Raw genomic sequence first — 27,259 nt, 5'->3', positions numbered from 1 at the left:
CCTCCAATCTTTGGATCCAAATCCATTTGCTCCCTCTCTCTCATCATTAAGTCGGCTTCGATTGGCCTGTCTGTCTCCCACGGATGAGGGTTTTTGATTGGCATTTTGTTTTTTCGTGTCCATGGGGCCAGTATTTCATCTACAGCTGCATCTTGGGCCTGGTGTCCTGCTCGGTGTTCCTGCGCATTAACTACGAGCTGAAGATGCTTATCATGCTGGCGGCGGTGGTGGGCTACAACGTCGTCATCCTCCAGACCTACGCAGCCGTGTTGGACGACTACAGCACCGCACTGTACCGCACACAGCCTCTGGAGAGGTGAGCCCACACACAGACGCAAAGGCACGCACACATGCACAACATGACCTGGAGAAAAGAATGGAAATGTACACACATACACAGTATTTAACACAGTATAACTTAAGTCTAGATTAGATAGATAGATAGATACTTTATTGATCCCCAGGGGAAATTCAAGATGCTAGAACATGCTAGAACAACTACAGATGCATTCACATAAAAATATTTAGTTCTCACCTACACATACACCAACACGCAAGCATGCACACACACACACACACACACACACAGAAACCGGCTCTGTGCTGTTTTCCATGTGTGATTGGCAAATTGAGGTCAGGCACAAACAATAGAAGAGAGACTTCTATTGCAGCATTTCATTTGAATTTAATCAAACCTGGTCTGTTCTTTTAGAGGTATGTATTCATGGTAACTGGGGCTTATTGCCTGCCTGCTTTGTATCCAATTATTGAACAGTTAGAGAATGGTCCTAAAAGCCTTGATTGTCAAGTCATTTCACCATGTTATTCCAGAGGCCTTGACCAATTGGGCCTTTTGAACTTGATGAAACATAAATGACATGCACTGGAATCAAGAGCTGAACGCTGGGAACCACAGCTTTAGAGGGCTGTAGATAAATGTATAGGAAATATGATTGGCCAGCAATTTGAGCCTGTCACGTCGATGACTTTGACAAATCAGGTCTTTTGAACTTGATTAAATATAAATTACATGGCCGCGGAAATGACTTATGAACCCCGGGAACCGAACGGCAGAATTGGGTGCAGTGGATGAGAGATGGCTGTGTGGCTTCTTCTTTCTCTGGCCAACGGTGGGTTGAAAGGTTTCCTCCTCCCATAGTTGTACAGGAGGGTGATTGACAGCTTATGAGATGGAGGGGTTTTGTATGTGGGTGCAGGGATTGATTTTTTCGCAACGGGGAACTGACAGCTGGAAGTTTGGAGGTCATTGGAGTTCCATCTCTTGCTCTGTCTCTCCGTCTCATTTTCTCTCTTTCCTCTGCATTCAAGATGATGTGGCGCTTGTCATCACACATCTTGTTGGCTCTCTTTATGGAATGTAAAAAGTAAATTACCTTTCTGTTTTTATCCCTCTTCCTCACTATGTCTGTTTTTAGGCCAGGGGTGCTGAAGGACCTGAAGACCATGGGCTCAGTGTCTTTGTTTATCTTCTTCATCACCCTCCTTGTTCTGGCCCGACAGGTGGGTTGCCTGAGCACTAAGAGACTGTCACAAAACCGCTACCTTTTCTGCACGCACGCACGCACACATACTCCCTCTCCCCCTCCACACAGCTTTCGTAATTAACGCTGACTATTCCACATAGTGCCAGGCCATTCCACTTACCTCGGCTGTCTCTTCTCACATTTCTCAAGCGGCTCTGTCCTGTATTTTCCTCTGCTCTCTTTCGCGCGCTCTCTCTTAACACACACACACACACAAATACACATACACAGATACACACACACGGCACACGGTTAGCATTCTGGACTTGTAACCGTAGGGTTGCCGGTTCGAGCCCGGACCAGTGGGCTGCAGCTGAAGTGTCCTTGAGCAAGGCACCTAACCCCTCACTGCTCCCCGAGCGCCGCCGTTGTAGCAGGCAGCTCACTGCGCCGGGATTAGTGTGTGCTTCACCTCACTGTGTGTTCACTGTGTGCTGTTTGTGTTTCACTAATTCACCGATTGGGTTAAATGCAGAGATCAAATTTCCCTCACGGGATCAAAAAAGTATATATACTATACTATACACATCCTCTACCCTCCCTCTCTGTTTTCTCTATTTGTGTTTGTTCCATTGGGTGATGGGTTTATATTACTCTTTGGAATCAGAGAAGCGAGTTGAGGATATCTAATGGATTGCGGGAACATCATCCATCATTCTCCCCATTTAGAAATACTGCAACAGTACTGGACTGTACACCCAGGAGGACAAGAGACAGAGGGTTTGGGGGGGGCCCCCGAAAGCCAATCGCTCTCGCTGTATTAACCTGAATGTATGGACATGAGTGTGTGCGTGTGTGAGAGTTTGTGTGTGTCTGTGTGTGTGTGCTTGTGTGTTTGTGTTTGTTTGTGTACTTATATGTTCTGAAATGTATGGACATGAGTTTGTGTGTGTGTGCTTGTGTGTTTGTGTTTGTTTGTGTACTTATATGTTCTGAGGAAAACTAAAACTGGGTTTCTGGGCTGACCCATCTAACAAGACTATTTTAATCTGGATGGCGTCATAACTCACTTAGAAAGCAGGCCTGCACAACATCTGAATATAGCACCATCACTTAGTCAAGGCACATATGATATCAGTCATTTTTTTTAAATATTGTGCTAATAGTTTTAGAATTTATCATTTGTATTGTCTTGTGATACCATACTCCCTTTAAGATATACCTAGAACCACAGGTCAAATGAATACAATGCTTTGAGATGCAGAATAGAGCATCCAAGTAAGGAGCATCCATGTATTATACATTCAACACATGATTTATTCCAGTTCTGCCTTTAAGTAGGAAATTCTCTCCATTACTTTACATACACCGTCTTGACATTGGAGCTCAGAATGATGAAGCAAATATCATTAATGAATTCTTCTTCAATATGTGTATTTAGTATTTAGTGTGTAGAACTGAAAAAACTTTTAAATTTGGACAGACATATATTGTTTTTTTAGAACATGTTTACTGATGAAAAGCCCCTTGAGTCTGCTAAAAGTGTGTTCATTGATGAGAATGCAGAATGCTGCCCTCTGGGCTCTCTTGCTTTGAGGCAAGAATGAATTATGGAGCCTTGGGGGGGGGGGGGGGGGTTGTCACTGAAATGGAGGTAATGGGTGTTCAACAGTCTTCTAGATTTGTTCTAGATTTACTCCCCCCACCCATCCCATGTCCACAAACACACACACACAGCAGGCACAACAACAAACCCTGCTTGTCTCGTAATGTTGTTTATCTCAATAGGGCAGTCTGCTGTGTTAGTATGCATTGCCCTCCAGATGTATCCTTCCATCTCCTCCGATTAGAAAAGCTTTGGACGCATTGCGCACAACCACACAGTTTGGCTCTTCTTGTGTGGCCCAGCAAGTCACGCATAAAGACAGAGGCGAGGTTGGCCGATCTGCCCCCCCGGTTGTCTCTTCAGGGCTACCGAGTGAGCTTTAGACCGAAGCGATGGCGGTTTCCTGGAACCTATTCCACACAGGATGCTGAGATGTTTTGTTGTTTTTTTTTTCACATTCTGCCTTTGCTGGATTCCATTTTGACATGAAGCTTTTTGTGCCTGTGATGAATGCTAAATTCTCAGATTTCTAAAAAAAAAAAATATTACTGTAAGAGACATGATTACTTTATTCATTACTTTTAAAAATGGGGAAATAAAATATGAGATAGTGGGATGGAGAGAGTGACAGAGAGAGAGGAATGGAGAGATAACTCACCATTGCATGAATACTTAATGTGTCTAATGACAAACATTTCTGTTAGAAATTCATTTTCAAGCTTTTTACTTTTGGCCACAATAACTGCCGACTCAAATACCCTTTACAATACAATATGATAGATCTGCTTAAGGAATACTGTATAGTCATGAAGGTTACGGGGATTTGTGATGTCTCTCCTTTATAGAACTGCTGTTGAACCACTTGTGTTCTGAAAAGATGTGTGCGTGTGACAGAGGGTGTTGAACCATAGACATAATAGAGAGAACAAGCTGGTCTAAAGGATTAGAGCTTTTCACACTTGCCAGAATTTTCACCTGTTCAAGCCTACAAACACAAAATGTAAGCAACCTTACCAGGTCGAGTTGCCCATCCCCCTAAACTGGCGATCTGATGCAGTGAGTGCAGTGTGCTGTGATGTTTTATGTACCCTGTTCTCAGACACGGTGATCAGATGTCTGTCATCTCTTTGCCTCTGTGTCCCCTTGTAACAGAATGAATATTACTGTAGGTTAGACTTCGTCTGGAAAAACAAGTTCAAGAAGGAGTGCGAGGAGATCGAGACCATGGAGAACCTCAACCGTGTCCTCCTGGAAAACGTTCTACCTGCCCACGTTGCTGAGCACTTCTTGGCGAGAAACTGGAAAAATGAGGTACCTATTTTTCTTGTTGGCGTGTTTGTGTTTCTTTGTTGCTGATTACAGAACAAGAATAGATTTGCCTGATGGATCTGCAGGCGATGGCAAATAACCTTTTGTAGTGTGAAAGGTTTGTTTCATTCTTACTGTTTTGTACTCACTTCTGCTTTGAATCTTTGCAGGACCTGTACCACCAGTCCTATGACCTGGTGTGTGTGATGTTCGCTTCAATCCCAGACTTCAAGGAGTTCTACACGGAGTCGGACGTCAACAAGGAAGGACTGGAGTGTCTCAGACTCCTCAATGAGATCATTGCCGACTTTGACGAGGTGCTTACGACGGCCTCGGCAAGACCTATTTATTTTTGTTACACCTCTCTGCACTGTGTAGCACGTCTGTGTGCAGTGGTTTTGAAATTACGATGCCCTCAGTACTTTAGAAGCCTGAGTAAGTGAAAAAATATACGCTGTAATGAGCCAGTAATTATCAGATAGCATCTCCTAATAAAGGCAAGACTAATCTTTGGCCTTCTTGGCAGGCATAACAGCCATGGTTGTCAGGTGCCTTTGCAGCATTACCTTCAGGCAGCTTAATTAGGAATGCACGCTTTACTTAACTGTGCTCTAAAAACGTACATAAATGCAAACCTAACCTAGACCTAAGACTAAACGTATCGTGTCTAATGGAACACAGAGGAATAAGCCATTGAGTTAGGACGGAGTGGCATTGTATTTCTTCAAATCAATGTGCGGTAATACAGTTAATCAGGTTAGGACAGATACTGACTCCGTTCTGGCCATCTTCTCCCAGCTTCTGTCTAAACCAAAGTTCAGTGGTGTGGAGAAGATCAAGACCATTGGTAGCACATACATGGCTGCCACAGGACTAAATATCGCACCAGGACCAGACTGTACACAGGTGACGCATATTCATTACTCCTAAAACTTATGCAGACTTATAGAGTTATTGAAGGATATACAGTATCATAATGGTATCACACATGCCATATTGTTTCCACTTATATTTACACAAATGTAATCTTGCAACTCCCATAAGACTGTATAGCTGTAACTCGCTAGAATGTAACAGATCGTTGTGCCATCTAATAGGCCCTATTACAGCGGCGCCACGACAATTATGACTAAAGATAATAGTTACATGTCACCATTTTACATTTAGCATCATCACTGATTACATTGTCTGAATTAATTGTAGGATACGGCATGTCCCATGACTTGTTCTGTCTTCTGACAGTTGTGGGTTTAAGTGCTCTGCTGTGTGATTGTGAGAGTCATTAGTGCCAACAGTTTCTTAATATTCAGACCAGAAGGCAATTGCTCCATCAGGGAAGATAGGATTTATGACAGCATCACTGATGTTGGAGACATTTGCTCTCTCCACTGTTCCAGGATGACAGACAGTACATGCACATCGGCACCATGGTGGAGTTTGCCTTTGCGTTGGTGGGGAAACTCGACGTCATCAATAGGCATTCCTTCAATGACTTTAAATTAAGAGTGGGTAAGTTCTCTCTTTTAATTGTCAAAATTCTTAAAAATGGATGTCATTTGTTATTTGAAAGCCTACTACTATTAGCCTAGCTCTGTACTATAATAGATCTAGGTGACTTTATTTCTGTTTCATCAATCATGATCCTTATCTTCATTAGCCACAGAAAGAAATGAATTGTTGTGCTGTCTCCCCAGGGATAAACCATGGCCCTGTGATAGCGGGGGTGATCGGAGCACAAAAGCCCCAGTATGACATCTGGGGTAACAGTGTGAACGTGGCCAGTAGAATGGAGACCACAGGAGTGCTGGGGAAAATACAGGTTCATCTCTTCACTTCGTAGTCTTCACCCTCTCAGTTTGAGAGTGCCTCTGTGTGCGTGTGTTTGTATGTGGGTGTGAATGTGTGTGGGCATGTTTGTGTCTAGGGGAAAATGAGCAACTGTTTCAAAGACTTTCCTCTGCTTGCTTGCTTACTCATTTCATGTTTGTTTTTGTTTTTTTTGCCAAAGGATTTGGTGAGAGGATTTCATAATTTATTTTTTTCTTTACCCCCCCGGTGTAGGTTACGGAGGAGACGAGTCGAGTCCTACAGACCCTGGGCTACGTTTGTTCTTGCCGAGGCATCATCAATGTCAAAGGGAAGGGGGAGCTGGAGACTTACTTTGTTCACACTGAGTTGACCAGGTCCCTGTCCCAAGGGACTGTGATGCCTTGAACTTTCACACAAACCAGACAAATATGTGCGGACACACACTTCCACCCACCCACCCACACACACACCATATAGCATAGATACACTGTGCTGCGAAGTGCTTAGACATACATATAAATACCCATACACACACAAATATATAAATATATACATATACCTGTGAATACGTTTGCATGGTCTCAGTCATTCAGAGAAGCGGATAGATGTCATGAGTGTTTGCGCTGTCCAGTCTCTTTGTGTTTTAGCCAGGCCACTGTGTGTGCAGCCAAGACAAGTTTTAAAATAAGGAGTTTTTGTAAGAACATGAGAATACAAAAAAATACCAGAGTGTTGCCATGTTGGACACCACCATTTTCTTATTCATTAAAGACTTTGTATATACTCACGTCTGTCGTTTATGTCTGAGTGTCCTAAACAGACTTTAGAGAATGTATTTAATTACGTAACGTAAAAGACTATGAATCGAAGAACTCTCTTACTGTGTGTATGTATATTTGACATAACATTACAGTATAAAGAATGCGCCTCAAACAGGGATGACTGGTCCGTATCCCTCCTCCACCGATCTTGTGATTCCATTTTTCCGGAAGAACTCAGCTTGGATAATGTTCACTTGAGCGAACTGGCGTCCAGATTGGTTGGAGGGAGGTGGTAAACGTCGCCCATACTCAGAGGAGGATAAAACTGGAAGAGGCCGCGTTGACTCCTGGAATACAAATATACTTACTGAATGATAACAATTGCCTCAGCTAAGTGGCAGACAGCACAACCAGTAGACCACAAGCTGTCTAGTAAATTTCACAGCTGACGTGATATTTGTGCCTTGGCTGTCTCTGTTTTTGTGGATGTGCTCGATTCTCTTGTTTGTAAGTAGGCCAACTGGCAAAGGCAGAGTTGGCATACCTGTCTCAATATCAGCAGGTATAGAGGTTTAGATGATTCACACTCATTGAGCTGGGCAGCTGAGTTTTAATTATTCATGTATTAATTGCATCCACTAATCCAAGTCCTACATTGGCACCTGTAGGCACCACAGCCTGAGAGACACACCGATTACAACATTGTCCTTTATTTTGTTTACAAAAAAATATTTCCACTTGACCTTTGCACACTGGTCTCCCTAATATTTACAGACGTATGTCTGACCACAACAAGATCAGCAAGGAATTAAGTCAGAAAATATCAATGTTAAACCTGCCCGTCCCCCCTAAGTCTAAATATGACATCATCTTCAGCTACCCAGCACTCTAGGTGGTAGACAGCAATGACAAGCCAGACAAGAGCCATAACATTGACTAATAATAACTATTTTAAAAAACAAACAAACAAACAAAGTACTGGTTAAACTCTGTGAGTTGCAGGCTATTTATGGTTTTGCTTGTTTGCTTTTGTCTTTCTCATGAATGTCGACAGCCAGATGGTGTTAGCAAATAGGCATTTGAGAGTGTGCCACTGGCATGATTTCATTATGAGAGAGGGAGCGGCAGCCATTCAACACAGCCTTGCATGGATAAGGCATGACTGGCAAATTGTACTTTGATGCAGTTCTGAAGAGACAAACACTTATGTGGATACATACTTTTTCTGAAAGGATCAAATTGATGGCATATGAACTGTTGGGTGGAAATAATTCTACAGTTGACACTGAAAGGACACTGTCATATTGAAATTGTTTGTGAATGTGTGTGTGTGTGCTTGCGCACATGCACTGCTCACATCCTCTCCCACTTGATCGGATAGACTGAACCACTACTTGACACGGTTGTGAATGGAATGAAACCAATATGGTGGATTAAAAAATATATCCATTTAGGGATGGGAAATGACATGGCAATGTGGGATGAAACTGTTTTGAAACCAAGACTACTTCTTATGTCTGGTATTGAGTACTTAACCCCACCGATATTATCTGAGAGATGAGGTCTTTTCCTGATCAATATTCTGTCAGTCAATTCTTCAGACCACAAATTCACCACTGCCAGTCAAATTCCTAGTAACTCCTTAGCCTAACTGTGATAACATTAGAGATTTTGGTAACACTTTACTTGACGGGTGAGTTTATAACACATTCATAGCAGCTGTCATAAACTACACATAAGGCATTCATGACTGTTTCATGAGACATGACTCAACATTCATACCAAACCTTTCATGAATATGGAAGACAGAACGACGACAACTTGCCAAAATAAAAGTCCAACAATTGCAAAGCAGTATTGATGTTTTTGTTCCAAACCTCTTACCTGATCACGTCACATCTGAGTCAATGGGCTACTCAGTGCCAAAAAGACAGAACATGGTCAAGCAAATAATTTTTGTTTCATAAAGATGTATTTGTTTTATATGATTTGTTTCATAAAGATGTATTTGTTTTATATGATTTTATTTGCAGATGATTTCTCATCTTTCTTTTACTGGGAATGTCTAACCGTTCCAGGTTACACAAATACGGGTCAGCTGAATGTAGGCTAGTTTACCTCCCAGTGTTAAACTCAGTGATTATGAATACTTTACAACTTGTATAGTAAAGTGACATTTGATGTAGACTTCATAAGATATTCATGAAATATTTAGCTCATTGACTCAGATGTGACATGATCAGGTAAGAGGTTTGGAACAAAAACGGCAATGCTGCTTTGCGATTGTTGGACTTTTATTTTGACAAGTTGTCGTCGTTCTGTCTTCCACATTCATGAAAGGTTTGGTATGAATGTTGAGTCATGTCTCATGAAACAGTCATGAATGCTTTATGTGTAGTTTATGACAGCTGCTATGAATGTGTTATGAACTCACCCGTCAAGTAAAGTGTTACCGAGATTTTTTTTGCTTGTTTTTTTTTCTAACCCAACCCTGTTTGGTAAATATGTTGGGCCTCAGTAAAACTTCAATAAGTTACTCCTTTCCTTTGCCTGTGGTTCTTACCATGCCCCAAGTTTTATGAACAAATGTCACCATTTCAAACACTTGGTTAGATGCAAACTCAAAGTAGAAACAGTGAAGTCCAGTGGGCTAAACATTTGTATGGCTTTGGTAAGCAGGAATTTAACCATGCCCACTTTCCATTGCTTGTTAGTCTCTATTTTCAGAGAATTTCTGTTTTGTTTGATCACACCTCTTATGCTAAGGTTATATTATTTTCACACCAAACAGACAAAAACAAATCCACAAAGATCCTGAAATCTTTTGAACAAGATATTATCTGACAGAAATTAAGCCCACATTCACTTTGTTAATAGGAATCTGCTGAGCTAAGATACTCCCTGTCCGAAACTGTTACCCATTTTAAAAATGTGTGTTGTAGGGTGGAATTAAAAACTAGCCCACGCTACAGGTTGGTCAGTTTGTTAGCTTTTTGGCATTTTAACATTAGGACGTTAACGTTACCTCAATGTAGAAGTCGAGACCTCTGCCTTTTGCATGTTGTCTATCATCACGGTGTAATTTGTTGTCATAACCTTCCGTTCGTCTGTATAAGTCATACTGGTGTACCTCTCGAGCCTAAAGATGACACTGACATCAATAATAACATCTGTAACAACCTATTCCAATTTATATTGCATAATGTTAGGCTAGCTGAATTATTTGCAAGTTATGCTAAGTTAACGTTAACTCTAGTGAAGCTAACAACAAACACACTGCCTAACATCAACGTTACCCTGGGATTTGTGAAGTTGAAATAGGTCATCTCTTTCGGTTCAGATCTTCTAGATGGGATAAAACTAAACACTGACAAAGTAGAGAGTGGTTTCGTTTCTGCTTGGGACAGCAAGTCCATAATTTAAGTGAGGATAACCTATTGATAACTCGAAGGCTTTTTTTCGCTACCAGGCAGGACTGTGTCCACACACAGCGTCCACACAGTTGCTTGGTTACAGTCGCAGCCGCGGGTCAAGCAGCTGAATGGCTGGACAACATGCCACTCAGCAAGTCTTCCAACTGGGCCAGGTGCAGGTGATGTTTCAGTTAATCCTCTGGGTTGACCCAGTTGTCACGCAAGTTGTTCCTTAAATTCACTTGATTGGTGTCTTTTAGAAAAATGCTATTACAAGAAAGGTAAGTTGACATAGCCTAGTAAATTTTGGGAGGTTGTCCCATATCCCATCCCATTGAGAGCTGTGGTAGGAAACAGGTGATTTTTAGAATGCATGGGGACCCACACCTAATTCAAAAATGCAACATTAGTCTCATGGGGGGTAGTCTGTAAGAATACAGCAAGTGTGCCAGTTATCATACCAATATGCAATATTAATTTAGCTCCCATTGCCTGTGCCATATGTGACTATTAGAGCTGCAATGTTGTGTAGCCTAGATTTGTGCAGTGATATACCCGACCCTTCTTGCACAACATCGCAATAACCTTGATTTGAAAGTGTATCACATTTGGTCCTTCAACTCATAGGGAGCGAGGGGTGGATGGAGCTGGCATGGCCATTTGGCTAAATAGCCCATGCCCTTGCTAGGGAACCATTTTGGTAAATGGGGCCTTATCCAGCCTGTGGCTTCAGCCAAATTAATGCATCGGTGACTGTCGGAAGCCCTGATTGAAATCATTGCAATGAATCTGCATGCAAATTGAGGAGCCATTCAACTTTGTGGTACACTGTGACTTGCAATGGACATAAAATGCCAAGGCCACTGGGAACAGCAGGGCAGGTTAAAAGCTCTTTGGCGTTATGATATAATGATTCACTTTTATAGTGAATTTTCTGTGTGGTTTGTGCTCTATTAGGGCTAAATTATTTACAAGAAAAGAGACTTTACAGGTTTTCAATGGAAGCAGTCTTGTGTAGTCAAACAGTTAATTTTTTCCAGACCACAGTCAGATGTATTTGTCTCAAAGGCATAAAAGCATTTGCTAACTGATCATGTAAAGGTTGAATATTAAGGCATTTAACTGAAGAATCAGGAAATGTAACTGTGCTAATGTGGTTCTAGCGGCTGGATAGTCCACAAGGCAAAAAGCCCAGAAATATTCTAAAAAGTAAGAAATGTACAATTTCCTTCCACCTGCATGTCAATATCTACCTTTGTTTCAGAGACAATTTGTGCATTTGTCAGTGGTGGAGGAAGTACTGAACCTCAGTACTTAAGTAAAAGTACAAATACACAGAGAAATATTTACTTTAGTAAAAGTAAAAGTACCACAATGACAACCCTACTTAAGTAAAAGTAAAAAGTACCTGCTTTTAAATGTACTTTAAGTATTAAAAGTAAAAGTATTTGGATAATGATTTATTCTCTTAATATCTATATTCTAAAAGGAAAAATCAGTATGGGCTGTGGCATTTTAATTAAACTAGTTTTAGGTTATACTCGACTAGATAGTTTTAAGTTAATGCAATTGTGCTTACCATCTGTGGCCCAGTTTACATTCTGACCTACAATTCTAGAGACTGTAATTCTGGTTATCTACTAGGGTGATCTGCTGAGTAATATCATTCAGCAAAACACGAGAGCCTGAAGTTTAACCGGGTAGACAAGGGAAACGTCGGGTGGATCGTAATGCCAATTATGCTGATTGAACAGAAAAGTTGCTGAGAAAGGTGTCTTTATGATTAAGTTCAGTTTCACTTGCGCAGACGCATAGACATTGAATGAGCGTTCACGTTACTACCCCCCAATTGTAGGCTATGCATCTTTATTTAATCACACACAATTAAGGAATATTTCCTAATCTGGAAAAATGTTACGTTTTTCCGGCCACCGGTTCATTAATAGTCTACCATTCATTTGTGCCGCAAATGATCAGACGTGTGACAGAAGCATGGGCATAGCCTGTAACTTCGCTGATCCGCGGATAGCAATCTCATCGGAGAGGAGGCCCTAACGCTGCAGATAACAGACAGAGAAAGGCACGGAACACAGTTGCATGCAGTGTAGCCATGGGTCTGGTGAATATAGCCTACCGAATGCAGATGGCTACAAGCTCACGCTTTGCCTGGTCTAGACTAGAAGCTTATGTTTCTAAGAATGCATAGCGCTCCAGAATCTTTGGTAGCAACCCCCCGGTAAAACAAACGTGTTTTGTCAGAGAGAAAAAAACTGATCATAAAATGTATCGTGAAAAAGGAACGATGGTGTTGTAGAAATGTAGCGGAGTAAAAGTACAGATAATTGCTGTAAAATGTAACGAAGTAAAAGTCAAAAGTATGCACTATAAATTTTACTTAAGTAAAGTACAAATACGTGGAAAATTTACTTAAGTACAGTAACGAAGTATTTGTACTTCGTTACATTCCACCACTGGCATTTGTGTATGTGTGCATGCTGGATATAGTTATTTTGCATATTAGTCCATGAGCCACAGGCCCAAAAAGGGGCGTGTCACTACCACTTGGGGGGGCAAATTCTCACTATATTTTTCTGAAAGCTACATATCTCTGGAGTATAAAATGGTATGATAGCAAGTTGGATCTTGTAGCTTTGTGGCTGTACAGGCCTTCAAAGTTGACCTCTGATTTGAAAAAAAGGAAATTCCGCCTATTGGCTTTTTTTGTTAAACCAGAAGAGCCCAGAAAATAATCCAAACCTCATTATTACTGATGCATATGTGGTGTTTGATGTTGGCATACATATTTGAATCATTATGTGATTTTGCCCTTCATTTTGGTTGATAAAATTCAAGATTTATGTGTAATAATGAGCAAATCTAAGTTTTCAGAGACACAACGTGTTGTAGCACTAATTGAAATACCCACCACCTCATTAATCAATGTATTTATACCTTCCTACCTCCCAGGAGAAACTTGAAATACAAATGATTACATAGGTCTGCATTGCTATGCTATTTACTATTTGTAAATGTACTATTCGGAAACACCCCAAAATTCAGTAAATTAGTATTTTATTGAAACTACCCATAAGAGATATTCCAAGAGATCAAAACATCATGATTACCAATCACATATTACCTTTACATTCAAGGAATACCATATGAAAATTGTTCACATCACCACATGTACCCAGCTTAACATAAATATTACAATGACCAGGGCACATGAAATACATACAGTAATTTCCTGTGTATTAGCCGTATTGTGTATAAGCCACAGGACAGTGTTGTATGCAAGTTAAAAGAAACAAAACCATATACCATATTAACTGCCCTCGTGTATTAACCTCATAGCTGAAGAAATTTTGCAAAATCAATGTATAAGCTGCAGCTAATAGTTGGGAAATTATGGTAATTGCATCACAGGTGCTAAAATGATGTACATTATACATTTCAGTTGTACTTTTGACTAGTAAGAATGTGGGAATGAGATGTAGATGAACTGGTTGGTGAAAATATTCACACTTTACACATTGTTATCATTATGTACAATTATTATTATTATTATTATTATTATTATTATTATTATTATTATTATTATTATATTATTATCATACTTAAAATTGTCTTTCATCTGATGTTAAAATAATTTCCATTGAAAATAAATAATAACTATTTTCCAAGACCTGATCTACAAGTATACATTTACAACAGTTTTAAAAATTCTACACAGTTCTGATGAGATGAGACAGAAACTGAAATTGGATCAATCCATTTTCAGAGGAACATGAGTTCATTTGCATATCTACAGCAGGCAAAGCAACACAAGAGGTTAGGGATGATCTGATTCAGGCTCATACTACAGGCAAAGATCATGACATAGAGGCTGGAGTCAGATACACCTAAGCACAAATTCCATGATACATTGACTGTGAGCGACCGAGGCAGCCAGCCCACCAATTGGGATGTGAGCTTGGGGTTGTAGGTGGAAAAGGAGGTGCAGGAGAGGTTTTCAGCGTGCAATTTCTATTTATTAAATAACCAAAAGAAAAACTTGCAGGAATAGCAATCGGCTATTATTTAACAAAAAACACTTTCAAACAAACAAAACAAAAATAAGTTCCGTATTCCAGTTCAGTATTCCAATTATCAACAATTGCAGAGCATAAAGCTACAGTAAGTCTCTACCTCACAACAGGAGAGCTGCTCTCTCTTTGCTCTCCAGGGGAACTGAGCTACCCCCCTTAAATAAGCCTACCAATTGGCCTAAATTAGCCCAAATGGGGATATTGGCTCAAACCACTCAACTAGGTAACCACTTTCACTGGACATTCACTATTATAACAAAATAACTACCTATTACAAATATATACAAAATGACAATGGTCCATATTACTATGAAAATACATGTTAATTACCATAACCAATATTCCCCACATACATAATAATAACAACAAGACGACCAACAGACAAGGCAAACACCCCTCTACCATAATGCCCCACTCCCTCCCCCTGTGGGATGTTGGTAAAAGCACTGTCCCAACGCGAAGCGCGCTTCCGCAATGGGACAGTGGCTGGGAAGCCGAAGCACCAGGAAGTGTGGTGAGTATGGTGAATGTTAACCGGTTTACAGGCGTTGTACAGTGAATGCAAATGGTAAATGGAATGACAGTGGGTACCACACAATGTGTTTAAGTTACCCTTGAACAAAGAAAGACAGAACTAAAGGCAAAACTAAAGAAAAATCGCGGCAGACCAAACATTTGGTCTGACGCATGAATGAACGCCAAACTGGCGGCAAAACTCCCGACACTAACGATTAGACAAAACTATACACCAAACACACTTTACACAACATGAAACAATACTTCAAACAAACACACAACATCGTTTATACGCCAGGGAGATGTGGCGGGTGACTGTGTGCGTATGGGTGCATGTACTGTATGTGTGTGTGCAACCGAGTGGAGTCTCTCCCTCTCTCGCATTTCAAGAGTGCACCGAAACGTCTTTAAAGTCCGATATAGGGAGAAGGGGGAAAGTTCAACTTCTCACATTGACAAAGCAAAAATTAAAGACATTTACGAGCATGAGTCAAAAAAGAAAACACAGGCACATAGCAAGACCATCATGTTAAAGACTGGACATGAGAGAAGTCTTTTGTCACCCTCTTGGACCTTGGCGACACCTGAGGGGACCCCAAGGAAAACCTCTAAAGCAGCACTTGCAAAGCATTTGCAGAAACTTGCATCACTATCAGATAATCTTCCAGATGAATATAATACAGCAACAATCATTGATGGAATGTCTCTGGTCCAGAAGGTCAATAACAATGTCTCAACTTATGCAGACATTGCTGCTGCTATTCATAGAATGATCCATAAAGAGGCAAAGCAGAGGCAGATCATTTTTAGATTAAATTAAATTAAATTAAATTAGATTAGATTTAGCTTTATTGTCATTGTGCAGAGAACAAGTACAGAGACAACGAAATGCAGTTTGTGTCTAACCAGAAGTGCAAAAAAGCAGAAAAGTGCAATGTGATATACTGTACACAGTATAGGCAGGTGGTGCATAGACAGGACAAGAAATATAGTGCAGTGTAGACAGTAGTATACAGTTGTTTTGCAGAAGGTGGTTTAGAGTAGCATAAATTAAATATAAATATGTGCAGTGTATTAGCAGTTACCTTATAAGAGCAGAATAAATATGGCTATGTACTGTAATATGAACAATGTATGAACAACATGTACAGGTATGTGCAATATAGTGGCGGTACCATTATAGTAGTAGTAAGAACAATATAGATATATGCAGTGTATTAACAGAATGTATTACAGAAAAACTGAATAAATATGGATATTTAGTATGAACCATATAGACAGATATGTACAGTACAACTATGTGCAGTGTGGTAACAGTACCATTGTAGTGCAGAAACAGTAACATTACAATAGTATTAATAATAAGTGTATGTATGTGCAGGATGAAAAGCAGTGGAATATGGCTATGTACAGTAAAAAGTGTAATTACAGTATGTACATTTGTAAATAAATAGATGGGTGGGATAGGGTAGTGCAGTTGTGGAGGGGGCTAGGGGATGTCCGCCTCCTTGTTGTCCCTGTCAAGGTTGCCATGGTCGTGGACACCTCAACAGGCACAGGCAAGGAGGCATCAGGCGGGGGCGGGGCAGGGGGTGATGGGGGCTTAGTTGGTTGAATGTCACCGGGATGCAGAGCTAGAGTTCAGTAGGGTGACAGCCGCAGGAAAGAAGCTTCTTCTGAACCTGCTGGTTCGGATGCGGAGATACCTGTAACGCCTCCTGGAGGGGAGTGGAGTGAACAGTCTGTGGTTGGGGTGAGAACAGTCTTTGATGATGCACGCCTTACGCAAGCATCGCTTGCCCTGGATGGCCTCAATGGAGGGGAGTGAGGAACCGGTGATGTGTTGGGCAGTTTTCACCACCCTCTGCAGTGCTTTCCGGTCGTGGGCAGAACAGTTGCCATACCAAACTATGATACAGTTGGCTGAGGATGCTCTACAGTTGGTGAGGATGTTGCAGCAGTAGACGTTCACCAGGATCTGAGGAGACAGATGGACCTCAGAAAAAAGAGACGCTGGTGGGCCTTTTTGATCAGGGTAGAGGTGTTGAGGGTCCAAGAGAGGTCCTCAGAGATGTGGACACCCAGAAACTTGAAGCTGGTGACATGCTCCACCTCAGTCCTGTTGATGAGAATGGGTGTGTGTGTGTGTGTGCTAGCTTTAGACTTCCTGAAATCCACAATGAGCTCTTTGGTCTTCTTGGTGTTGAGAGCCAGGTTGTTATCAGTGCACCACGATGTTAGGTGCTGAACCTCCTCCCTGTAGGCCGTCTCATCGTTATTGCTGATGAGCCCAATCACCGTGTCATCTTTAAACTTGACAATGGTTTTAGAGCCATGTACAGGTGTGCAGTCATAGGTGAAGAGGGAGTAGAGGAGAGGGCTCAGCACACATCCCTGTGGTACACTGGTGTTCGATGTTTGAGGAGGTGCGATTATCTAACCTAACAGACTGAGGTCTGTTGGTTAGGAAGTCCAGAATCCATAAGTTTGGTTTTTCTTTTATTACATACACATATATTGGTAGATGTTTTTTCTTTACCTTGACATGTTTCGACGTATACTTCCGTCTTCATCAGAAGGTCACACGGTGGAGTAGTGTGACACATTTTTATCAGCTGATGTTGTTACGGAGGTGTGATCCACCTGTCAGTTTTTTGACAGGTGGACCACACCTCCTGCATGCCAGAGTCATTAAGCAGGAGAACAACCGATACCACCGCTGGATAAAGGAGGCGATTGAAATAAGAAAGCGGAGTCCAAAGACAATGAACAGAGATGAGGGAGCATATATGCTCTCCCATACCTGGAGTGCCGTCCTGGGGTGGCGGCTGACTGACAGCAGAAGGTGTGGTCCACCTGTCAAAAAACTGACAGGTGGATCACACCTCCGTAACAACATCAGCTGATAAAAACCTTTTGATGAAGATGGAAGTATACGTCGAAACATGTCAAGGTAAAGAAAAAACATCTACCAATATAGCTGTATACGATAAAAGAAAAAACAAACTTATTTATCTCAAGTGTAGACACAATGAATGCAATACAAATAGTCCAGAATCCAGTTACAGAGGGAGGTATTGATGCCCAGTTCACTGAGTTTAGTGATCAGTTTGGAGGGGATGATGGTGTTGAATGCTGAGCTTAAGTCAATGAACAGCATTCTTACATAGGGGTTGCTATTGCTAAGGTGGGACAGGGCAGAGTGAAGTGCCACAGAGATGGCATCCTCTGTGCTCCTGTTCTGACGATGAATTCAATGAATAGATTAAAGATCCTTTGTACTCGTTTCAGCTACAATTTAAAAAAACATTTGTACTGCAGACCTATGTATGTAATCATTTAAAATTAATTTCAACACGCAATTGAAAGTAAGGAAGGTAGAATAGTAATGATCAATAAGGTCTGCATTCAGGTATTGCCATAACATGAAAACTCAAATTAGCTTTTTTTTGCACATAAATCTTGAATTTTATCAACCAAAATGAAGAGCAAAATCACATAATGAGTCAAAATATGTATGCCAACATCAAACACCACATATGCATCAGTAATAATAAGATTTGGATTATTTTCTGGGCTCTTATGAGTGTTTTAACAAAAAAAGCCAATAGGCGGAATTTCCTTTTTTTTCAAATCAGTGGTCAACTTTGAAGGCCTGTACAGCCACAAAGCTACAAGATCCAACTTGCTATCATACCATTTTATACTCCAGAGATATGTAGCTTTCAGAAAAATATAGTGAGAATTTACCCCCCCAAATGGTAGTGACGACCCCCTGTGGCTCATGGACTATACTGTATAGTTCTTGTCAAAGTCAAAGTCAAAGTCTGCTTTATTGTCAATTTCTTCACATGTCAAGACATACAAAGAGATCGAAATTGCGTTTCCTACTATCCCACGGTGGAGACAAGACATATTTTACCAATTAGGTCCACAGACAAACATAACATTCAAGTAAACAATATAAAAAGTAAAAATAAGAAGGCACATACAATGAAGAAATAAGAGCAGCAAAATTTGGTAGAAATTGTGCAATTGTGCATCCAGTAGACAGTCAATATAATAGTGCAAAAGTCAGGCCAATAAATGGCTGAAGTAGTTTTGTTTGACCTAAGTATGCAAGTGGCATAGTGGTGCAAGTTATGTAAGAGCAGCATAAGTGTGTTCAGAAGTGTTCAGGACAACAGGACAACAACAACAAGTTGCAAGTGTGCAAGTGTACAAGTGGAGTAGTGCAAGGCAGCCATTGTGGGTCTAAAAGTCCAGGATGTTATGTAGCTGAGGGTGGAGGGGGGAGAGGGGGGAGAGAGTTCAGGATCCTAGCAGCCTGGTGTATGAAGCTGTTGGTGAGTCTGGTGGTGCGGGAGCGCAGGCTTCTGTACCTCTTCCCAGAGGGCAGTAGATCAAACAAATTGTGAGGGGGGTGACTTGCATCACTCACAATTGTGGTCGCCTTGCGGGTGAGGTGGGAGGTGTAAATGTCCTTCAGGGAGGGGAGTGAAGCACCAATAATCCTTCCAGCGCATAGTGAACACAGTGAAAGCTGTGTTCACTATGCGCTGCAGGGCTTTCCTGTTGTATTAGTGTTAATTTTGTCACCTATTTTTAATTTAGTCTTAGTCTTGTGACGAAATGTCCTTTTTAGTCTTTGTCATATTTAGTCATTCAAATATCATTTTTGTTAGTCAAGTTTTAGTCAACTAAAAAGTCTCTGTCATTTTAGTCTAGTTTTAGTCATACTAAAGGTATCTTAGTCTTAGTCAAGTTTTTAGTCAACTAAAAGTCTCGTCATTTTAGTCTAGTTTTAGTCAAACTAAAGGTATCTTAGTCTTAGTCAGTTTTAGTCAACACATTTTAGTCTTTTTTTATAACAAATTATTTCTGATTACCATTTGAGTCAAATAGTGTTTCACACATCTCAATTTTCCAACAATATTGTGTGTCCACAGGGCTACTCGTCTGTTATAATTACTCATTCTGATTTTTTGTCAGTCAGTATGTTTACATGCACAGGTAAGTCGAGCTACAGTTATAGCTCGGCTGGGATTTGACCATAGACAGTAAAAGATTTGACTGGATCACTGTCATATTCGTAGACCAGTGTTTCTCAAAGTGTGGTCCGGGAATCACTGGTGGTCCGCAAGCTATCTCAAGTAGTCCGTGAGCAGACGTGGTAAAATATAATACAGATGAGTTGTTTGCAATATTGAACCAACTTGTATGTAAAAACAGTTCTGCAACACTGTCTGTAAGATATGCCAGTTTAAATCATACAGTATGAATCCACACAATAAGCAAAGTGCAAAGACAATAAGCAAGGTGGTTCAGTGAGTAGGCCTATTGTGTAGACTAATTATAGGCTACTGTTGAAGTAAGTCTAATCTTTTTTTTTTTTTTTTAGCTAGGGTTAGTTAAGTGGTCCTGAAACTGAAAAAGTTTGAGAAACACTGTCGTGAGACCAAAGTATTAATGTTTTACTCCTACCGCTAGATGGCGATATCGCTAAACACAACACATTCCCCAAACAGACTCTCCATCTTAGCCATAGCTAACTTGCTAGCTTAACTTTCCATATTAGCTTACTTGCTAGCAAACTTTGCATCATCAGTCTAACTAGTTAAATAGTTGACATTACATGATGAACATTTTCGTATGGACATTCTGGTGGATGTTAATTTGTATGAGAGAAGCTTCAACTTCTGGGTATGTAGCATTGTGGCATAAAGCTTAGGTAGTTAGTTGGTAACTCTGGCAGAAATCTCCAGTGTTCTTGTTCCATGTAGTTTCGTGTTGCAGCCACAGGGTTGCAGCAACAGCACTTAGACTAGCCTACAGGAAAGCTGTTGTGTATGAACTCATTCGGAATATTTTGAAAACATAACAGCTAGATATTCTGTCTTCTCATTTTGTAGACGAAAATGAAGAGAGATTTTATCTTAGTTCTCATTTCAAAACATTTTAGTCTCATTTTTTTTCGTCAACAATAATTCATCTTAAGATAGTCTTAGTCAGTGTTTCAGGACATTACTGCCGTCTCATCATCGTCTCGTCTTAGTCATGAAAAAAAAGGTTGTTGACGAACATATTTCCTCTCGTCTCGTCTGACGAAATTAACACTATGTTGTATTCAGTGCAGCTTCCGCTCCACACAGCGATACAGCTGGAGAGGATGCTCTCAATGGTGCCTCGGTAGAATGTGGTCATGATGGCTGGTGGAGCACTTGCTGCGCCTGAGTTTCCTTGGGAAGTACAGGCGGCGCTGAGCTTTCTTCGCCAGTGATGCAGTGTTGGTGGTCCAGGAGAGGTCTTCACTGATGTGCACCCCAGGAATTTGGTGCTGCTCACTCTCTCCACCACAGCACCGCCGATGGTCAGTGGCAGGTGTTGGGTGTGACCTCTACGGAAGTCAACAACAATCTCCTTGGTCTTGCTGGACGTTCAGCAGGAGGTTGTTGTCCCTGCACCACGTGGTCAGAAGGTCGACCTCCAACCTGTATTGAGTCTCGGCCCTTGGTGATGAGACCCACCAGAGTTGTGTCGTCCAGCAAATTTCACTATGTGGTTGTTGCTGTAGGTTGCAGTGCAGTCATCGTCCAGCAGGGTGAAGAGCAGCGGACTGAGCACGCCAGCCTTGGGGCCCCCGTGCTCAGTGTGATGCTGCTTGAGATATTGTTGCCAACACGCATACTTGAGGCCTCTGACAGAGGAAGTCCAGTAGCCAGTTGCAGAGGTACGTACTGAGTCCCAGTTTGTCAAGTTTGCAGATGAGTTGTTGTGGTATTATGGTGTTGAATGCAGAACTGAAGTCTATAAACAGCAATCTCACATATGAGTCTCTTTTTTCCAGGTGGGTGAGGGCTGGGTGGAGGGCAGAGCAGATTGCATCCTCTGTGGACCGTTTGGCTCGGTATGCAAACTGGAAGGGGTCCAGGGTGGGGGGGAGAATGGATTTGATGTGTAACATGACAAGCCGCTCAAAGCACTTCATGATGATGGGTGTCAGTGCCACGGGGCGGTAGTCATTGAAGCAGGATGGAGCAGTTTTCTTCGGCACAGGTATGATGGTGGCAGCTTTGAAACATGATGGGACGATAGCTTGCTTCAGGGAAGTGTTAAAGATGTCTGTGAAGACATCCTTAAGCTCCTCAGCGCAGTCCTTCAGCGCCCGACCTGGGATTTTGTCTGGGCCTGCTGCCTTACGGGTGTTGATAGCAGCAAGTGTCCGCTTCACGCTGTCGGCAGAGAGGCACAGGGGCTGCTCGTGTGGAGGGGGAGGGGTCTTCTGTGGGCAAGTGCTGTTTTGTGCTTCAAAGCGAGCAAAGAAACGGTTCAGATTGTTGAGCAGAGGGATGTTGCTCTCACAGCTCTGTGGCGCGGGCTTGTAGTCCGTGATGGTCTGAATGCCCTGCCATAGGCTTTGTGCGTTCCTGCTGTCTTTGAAGTGGGTGGTTATCTTGCGAGTGTATTCCTTTTTTGCTTCCTTGATGCCACGGGACAGGTTGGCTCTCCCTGTTCTCATGCCAGCTTCATCCCCAGCTCTGTAGGCTTTGTCTCTGGCCCTCAGCAGCCTGAGGACATCCCCTGTCAGCCATGGCTTCCAGTTAGCCCGAGTGATGATGTCTTTTGTGTGGGTCACATCATCAATGTACTTTGTGATGTAAGAGGTTACAGTGTCTGTATACTCCTCTATGTCTGTCTGATTGTTGTAAGTGGCTGCCTGCTTAAACATTTCCCAGTCTGTTGTGTCAAAGCAGTCTTGAAGAGCATCAGAGGCTCCCTCAGGCCACACTTTTACCTGCTTGTGAACCGGTTTGTTTGCTTTCACTTTTTGTCTGTATGCGGGCATTAGCATAACAGTGATATGGTCAGAAAGTCCAATGTGGGGGAGGGGGTTTGTGTGTATGTGCATGCTGTATATAGTTATTACCTCCGCCAAGGAGGTTATGTTTTCATCGGGGTTTGTTTGTCTGTTTGTTTGTTTGTCTGTGTGTCTGTTCATCTGTTTGTTCGCAAGATAACTCAAAAAGTTTGGGAGTGATCCGAATCACCATCTGGATCCAGGAGGCGGTTATGTATTCGCTTGGCGGAGGTCTGCACTCTCGGAGTGCTTTTCTAGTTTCGCATGGCACACTTAATGTCTTAATATGTCTGTCCATAGGTCAACACTGCCTCCTTACCAAGTTTCTTAAAGGTTTTCACCAACTCACCCCCCCAAGTATACGTGTTTACCTTGGAAAAACAATTTTGAGCCTGGCTTTATCACACTATCTGCTTTTGTGTGTATGCAAATTAGAGCATTTTTAATGAGATAGCACCTCATTTGCATATGTAAACATTAAAATATAAAAAACATGCAATACATGTTTTTCTCATCTTAACATAAGTAATCAACTCAGTTTCATGGTGATATCTATTATTTAAATATTTTACCCTATTCACCTGTACTGCCTCGCCTTAATTGCCTATTTATGCTAATTATGCAAATTGCCCAAAGTGCAACTTTAGGCAACCAAGTTGACTTCCACCCACTAGGCCTATAGATGACATTTCTGCAATAAAACTTTAGGGTACTCAACATTTCTGGGTTTACTATTGGGCCTATGGGGATCACGACTAGACTATAATGTCAAAATGAAATTAAAATGGAGAACTTCTGTCATCATGCTTTTGACATTGATGTCACCTAATTAGGATACGTACTCACACAAAAGTGTAAAACATGTTTAATTAAGTACCTGGGCCATTGTAAAGTTAGGATCATGAGGGGCTCATATATCTTTAGACCTCTACAGTACATTTACTTTGTGAGAATGACCAAAGAGGGAAAGAGTCACAGTACTAAAATATTTTGGAGTGACAGTGCTTCCTTGAATACTTTCACCCATGGGCTGCCTGCCTGTGATCAAAGTCCATTATGCTAAGTGCCTCCTCAAACTGCTATTCCATGAAGGGATCATTCTGCAATCTGGTCAAATGTATTCCATGCTATTCCAGTCAAATTTTGAATGTAGTCAAGCCTTTATGAAGCAGTGGTCTGTCTTATAGCATTCATTACCCTCCAGCCCTGAATCGAATGAAACTGATGTAAGAGATCAGTTATAGTACAACCCCATTACCCAAAAAGTGACACTGTGTAAACATGGAAATTAAAAACAGAATGTGACAAGCTGCAAATCTAATAAACCCATATGTAGTTGTGAAAAGGGCATAGACAACTGTAGCTGTACTTCAAATTCAAACTCTATCCAAAGAATTAATGACTACATAGAGCTGTGTACTCGCTCAACTTTTGGTTGAGCTGTTCATTTTGCATTGTAAAAATTATTTGTGCTGACTTGTAATCCAGTCATATCATCCTGTCCCTTTGACTTATCTGAGTTGACTTATCTTGAGTTATCTATAGTGCCACATTTATTACAAGTTTATTACACATAAACAAGTGCAAACAAAATGCATAACTGACTTAAGTTGAGTAAACAAAACGCATTTGTTTTGACACACAGACCAGTGCACTGTGTTGATAAATAAATACAGCTTTATCTGCATGCATGAACTGGCACAGATGTACTCTAATCAGACAGGAGAACCGTGAGAACATAAGGTCGGGAATTGACAAGAGGGGTGTCTGTGAGGCGGGGCCAGGGGGTGGTATTACGTTTTGATTGGTTGAACACTGTTATCCTGAAGGAGAGGCAGGCTGCAATTTGACGGTGCATACGAAAAATTAACGTACTATTTTTTCAACAATACCATCGCAATATATCGTTGGTATGAATTAATCTATTTATTTATTAATTTGTCTGGATTGTTCCGGCCCACTTTAACCTCTAGAGAGTAGTTTACTCTGGCTTTTGACCTCCTCAGGCGCCACTGTGCTCCACCACAGACCAGCTAACCTTTTCTGCTTAAACGCTGTTGTGGTGGATAGGTTTGTTTTTATAGCAGACACCACTTACAAGAATGGGTTGGCAGTGAAAAGGAACTGTTTCCTTGAAACAGATTAGACTCTTTTATGAGACATATACAAGTGCTGGCCACTTGTAGAATACTAATAGTTGTGTCTGCTACAGTGCTCTGTGTCCTACAAATCCTCATTTGGGGATTTTCCAGGGTCATATAGCAATCTCAAAACAGATGCCGGTCTCTGGGATGCTTGCATGGCTGGGTAATCTATGGTCACTCTATCTGCATCTGTTTTTTTTTTATAATATTACAGTTAATACACTGCATATATCTATATGATCTTTACTCTTGCTACTACACTGCACTATCTGTACATGTTGTCCATACTGTTCTTACTGCATATACATATTCTGCTCTTATAATGCTACTGCTACGTTGCACATATTTATATTTAATTTATATTGCTGTAAACCATTCTTAACTGTATTCTACTGTCTACACTGCACTATATGTCTTATACTGTTTACTGCACCACCCGTCATACTGTGTATATCACATTGCACTTTTCTGCTTTTTGCACTTCTGGTTAGACGTAAACTGCATTTAGTTGTCTCTGTACTCTGCACAATGACAATAAAGTTAAATATAATCTAATCATCCTGATCCTGTGACTGCACTCCATAATGGCCTGGGAATCTGTGCTGGCTGTACATATACGTACTCATGCCAGTCGAAATCATGTAGTCCAGCAGGACAGAAAAGAGAGGAAACTGGGAAATGGTGTGCACTGCTAAGTGGGCAGCTGTCTCAATGAGTAATACCAATGATAATAACACTTGAGAGATATTCTTGAGACTCTAAGCACGGATGCGAACAGCCAGCTGGGTATAATGGTGAATGTTGTCACACAAAATGGTGTCCTTCCACAGACAAACCAGCTAAGCCTGCATAGCTTACCAGTATCCTCCTGAAGTTCTGAGTGACCCTGACATGATGCTGAAAGGGCATCTTATCACAGAACAGACATGAAACAGGAAGAGATTACACTCTTAAAACAAATGTGTTGAAAACAACACAACTTGCGTTGTTTTTAACACATCTCCGTGTTCAAATAGGGACAGCTGGCGCTTTTATCCAATGCAACTTTACTTTTACATTTACTCATTTAGCAGAGGCTTTTACCAAAGTGACAAAATGTGGAATATGTGTGCTTCTCTGTGTGTGTTTTTTTTGTGTATACTGTATGTGTGCTTCTCTGTGTGTGTGTGTGTGTGTGTGTGTGGGGTAATGGGATGTGTGTGTTTATGTGTGTGCATGTGCCTGCTTGCCTCCATGTGTGTTTTTATGTGTGTGTGCATGTTTGTGTGTTTATGTGTGTGTGTTTGTGCATGCGTCCGTGTACTGTGTTTATGTGTGTGTGTACTTGTGTGCGTGCCTGTGTGTGTGTGTATGCGTGTGAGTCTGTGCGTGCATATGCCTACATGTACTACTGTGTGTGTATGTGTATGTGTGTGCCTTTGTGTTTGTGCGTTTATGTGTGTGTGCTTATGCGTGTGTGCTTGCGTCTGTGTGAGTGTGTGTGTGTGTTTATGTGTGTGCCTGCATGTGCATGTATCTTTATGTGTGTGTTTGTGTGTTCATGAGTGCATGCATACTGTACAGTCACTGTACACGTACATTAATTTATTGTATGGTCCCCCATGAACTGTAATTCCACGAAACTTGGCTTGCATTCAGAGGGTGTGATAATGACCCTACACTTTCTGTGCAGTTTTGAACCTGTCAGCCAAAGATACCTGCAATTAATGCCTCATTTTTGTTTTTTCATTTTTTACTATAGGCGCTACACATCAAATGAGTGTTTATGGGATGGGTTGACATGGCCCCTTGAGACCAACATGAGAGACCAACATTAAACCAAAAATTCGGTTCTCGAGATATTCACAAAAAACTGTGTCCGCCCTACCCTCCTTTTGGGGGTCCAGTCCGGCAGGGGGTAATGGATCAAAATGAAAAACAATGGTTCCGTGTCATCCTTGTGGGGCTACATGCCCAACAAGTTTCGTGCACCCCGGTCTTTCAGTGTCCTGGGAATCGTTGACACAAAATCACAGAAGAAGAAAAAAATCTGGAAGAAAAAAAAACTAAACCTAGCTTCGCTGCGCGGCGGTCATAATAAATGCTACTATGCAGAGAAGACCAATATTACAAATAATATTTGTAACAGATAGGTAACAAATATTACACTAAATATCAGGAGAGTGCAGATGTTTAATTCAAGTGTATTGAACAAGAAGGAGGGACGAAGGGAAGTGTTAGTGCATAGTGTTGGATTGTTAGACATGTTAGGAGAAGAGGTACTCTTGAAAAA

The 27,259-nt window shown here is 41.3% G+C and overlaps 2 protein-coding genes across 9 annotated transcripts in view; one reads left to right on the top strand and one right to left on the bottom strand.

Moving 5' to 3' along the window:
• The window catches only part of adcy2b (adenylate cyclase 2b (brain)), a 77,697-nt gene extending 70,707 nt beyond the window's left edge, over positions 1–6,990 (top strand). For 4 of the 8 annotated variants that reach the window (XM_048229736.1, XM_048229734.1, XM_048229731.1 and 1 more), the window contains 8 exons: positions 132–316; positions 1,437–1,521; positions 4,243–4,401; positions 4,569–4,733; positions 5,197–5,304; positions 5,796–5,907; positions 6,093–6,217; positions 6,460–6,990. In XM_048229736.1, coding sequence (XP_048085693.1) covers positions 132–316; positions 1,437–1,521; positions 4,243–4,401; positions 4,569–4,733; positions 5,197–5,304; positions 5,796–5,907; positions 6,093–6,217; positions 6,460–6,612 — 1,092 coding nt within the window. In that variant the 3' untranslated portion in view covers positions 6,613–6,990. Of the gene's footprint in view, positions 1–131; positions 317–1,436; positions 1,522–4,242; positions 4,402–4,568; positions 4,734–5,196; positions 5,305–5,795; positions 5,908–6,092; positions 6,218–6,459 lie in introns of those variants that run through there. The other 4 variants (XM_048229735.1, XM_048229733.1, XM_048229737.1 and 1 more) reach the window with 3 other exon arrangements.
• A 90-nt stretch (positions 6,991–7,080) lies between these two features.
• On the bottom strand, positions 7,081–10,467 carry c20h5orf49 (chromosome 20 C5orf49 homolog). The gene is made up of 3 exons (XM_048229739.1): positions 10,265–10,467; positions 9,994–10,107; positions 7,081–7,315 (listed from the first exon to the last, which is right to left on the bottom strand). Exons 1-3 carry the CDS (start codon positions 10,382–10,384, stop codon positions 7,136–7,138), a joined length of 414 nt encoding a protein of 137 aa, XP_048085696.1. The 5' UTR covers positions 10,385–10,467; the 3' UTR covers positions 7,081–7,135.
• Between the last annotated feature and the right edge of the window lie 16,792 nt (positions 10,468–27,259).

This window comes from Alosa alosa, chromosome 20 (assembly GCF_017589495.1).
Source record: "Alosa alosa isolate M-15738 ecotype Scorff River chromosome 20, AALO_Geno_1.1, whole genome shotgun sequence".
NCBI classification, from domain to species: Eukaryota; Metazoa; Chordata; class Actinopteri; order Clupeiformes; family Clupeidae; genus Alosa; species Alosa alosa.
Note: the sequence above shows the minus strand (reverse complement) of the source record. Positions and strands in the feature narration are given on the sequence as shown.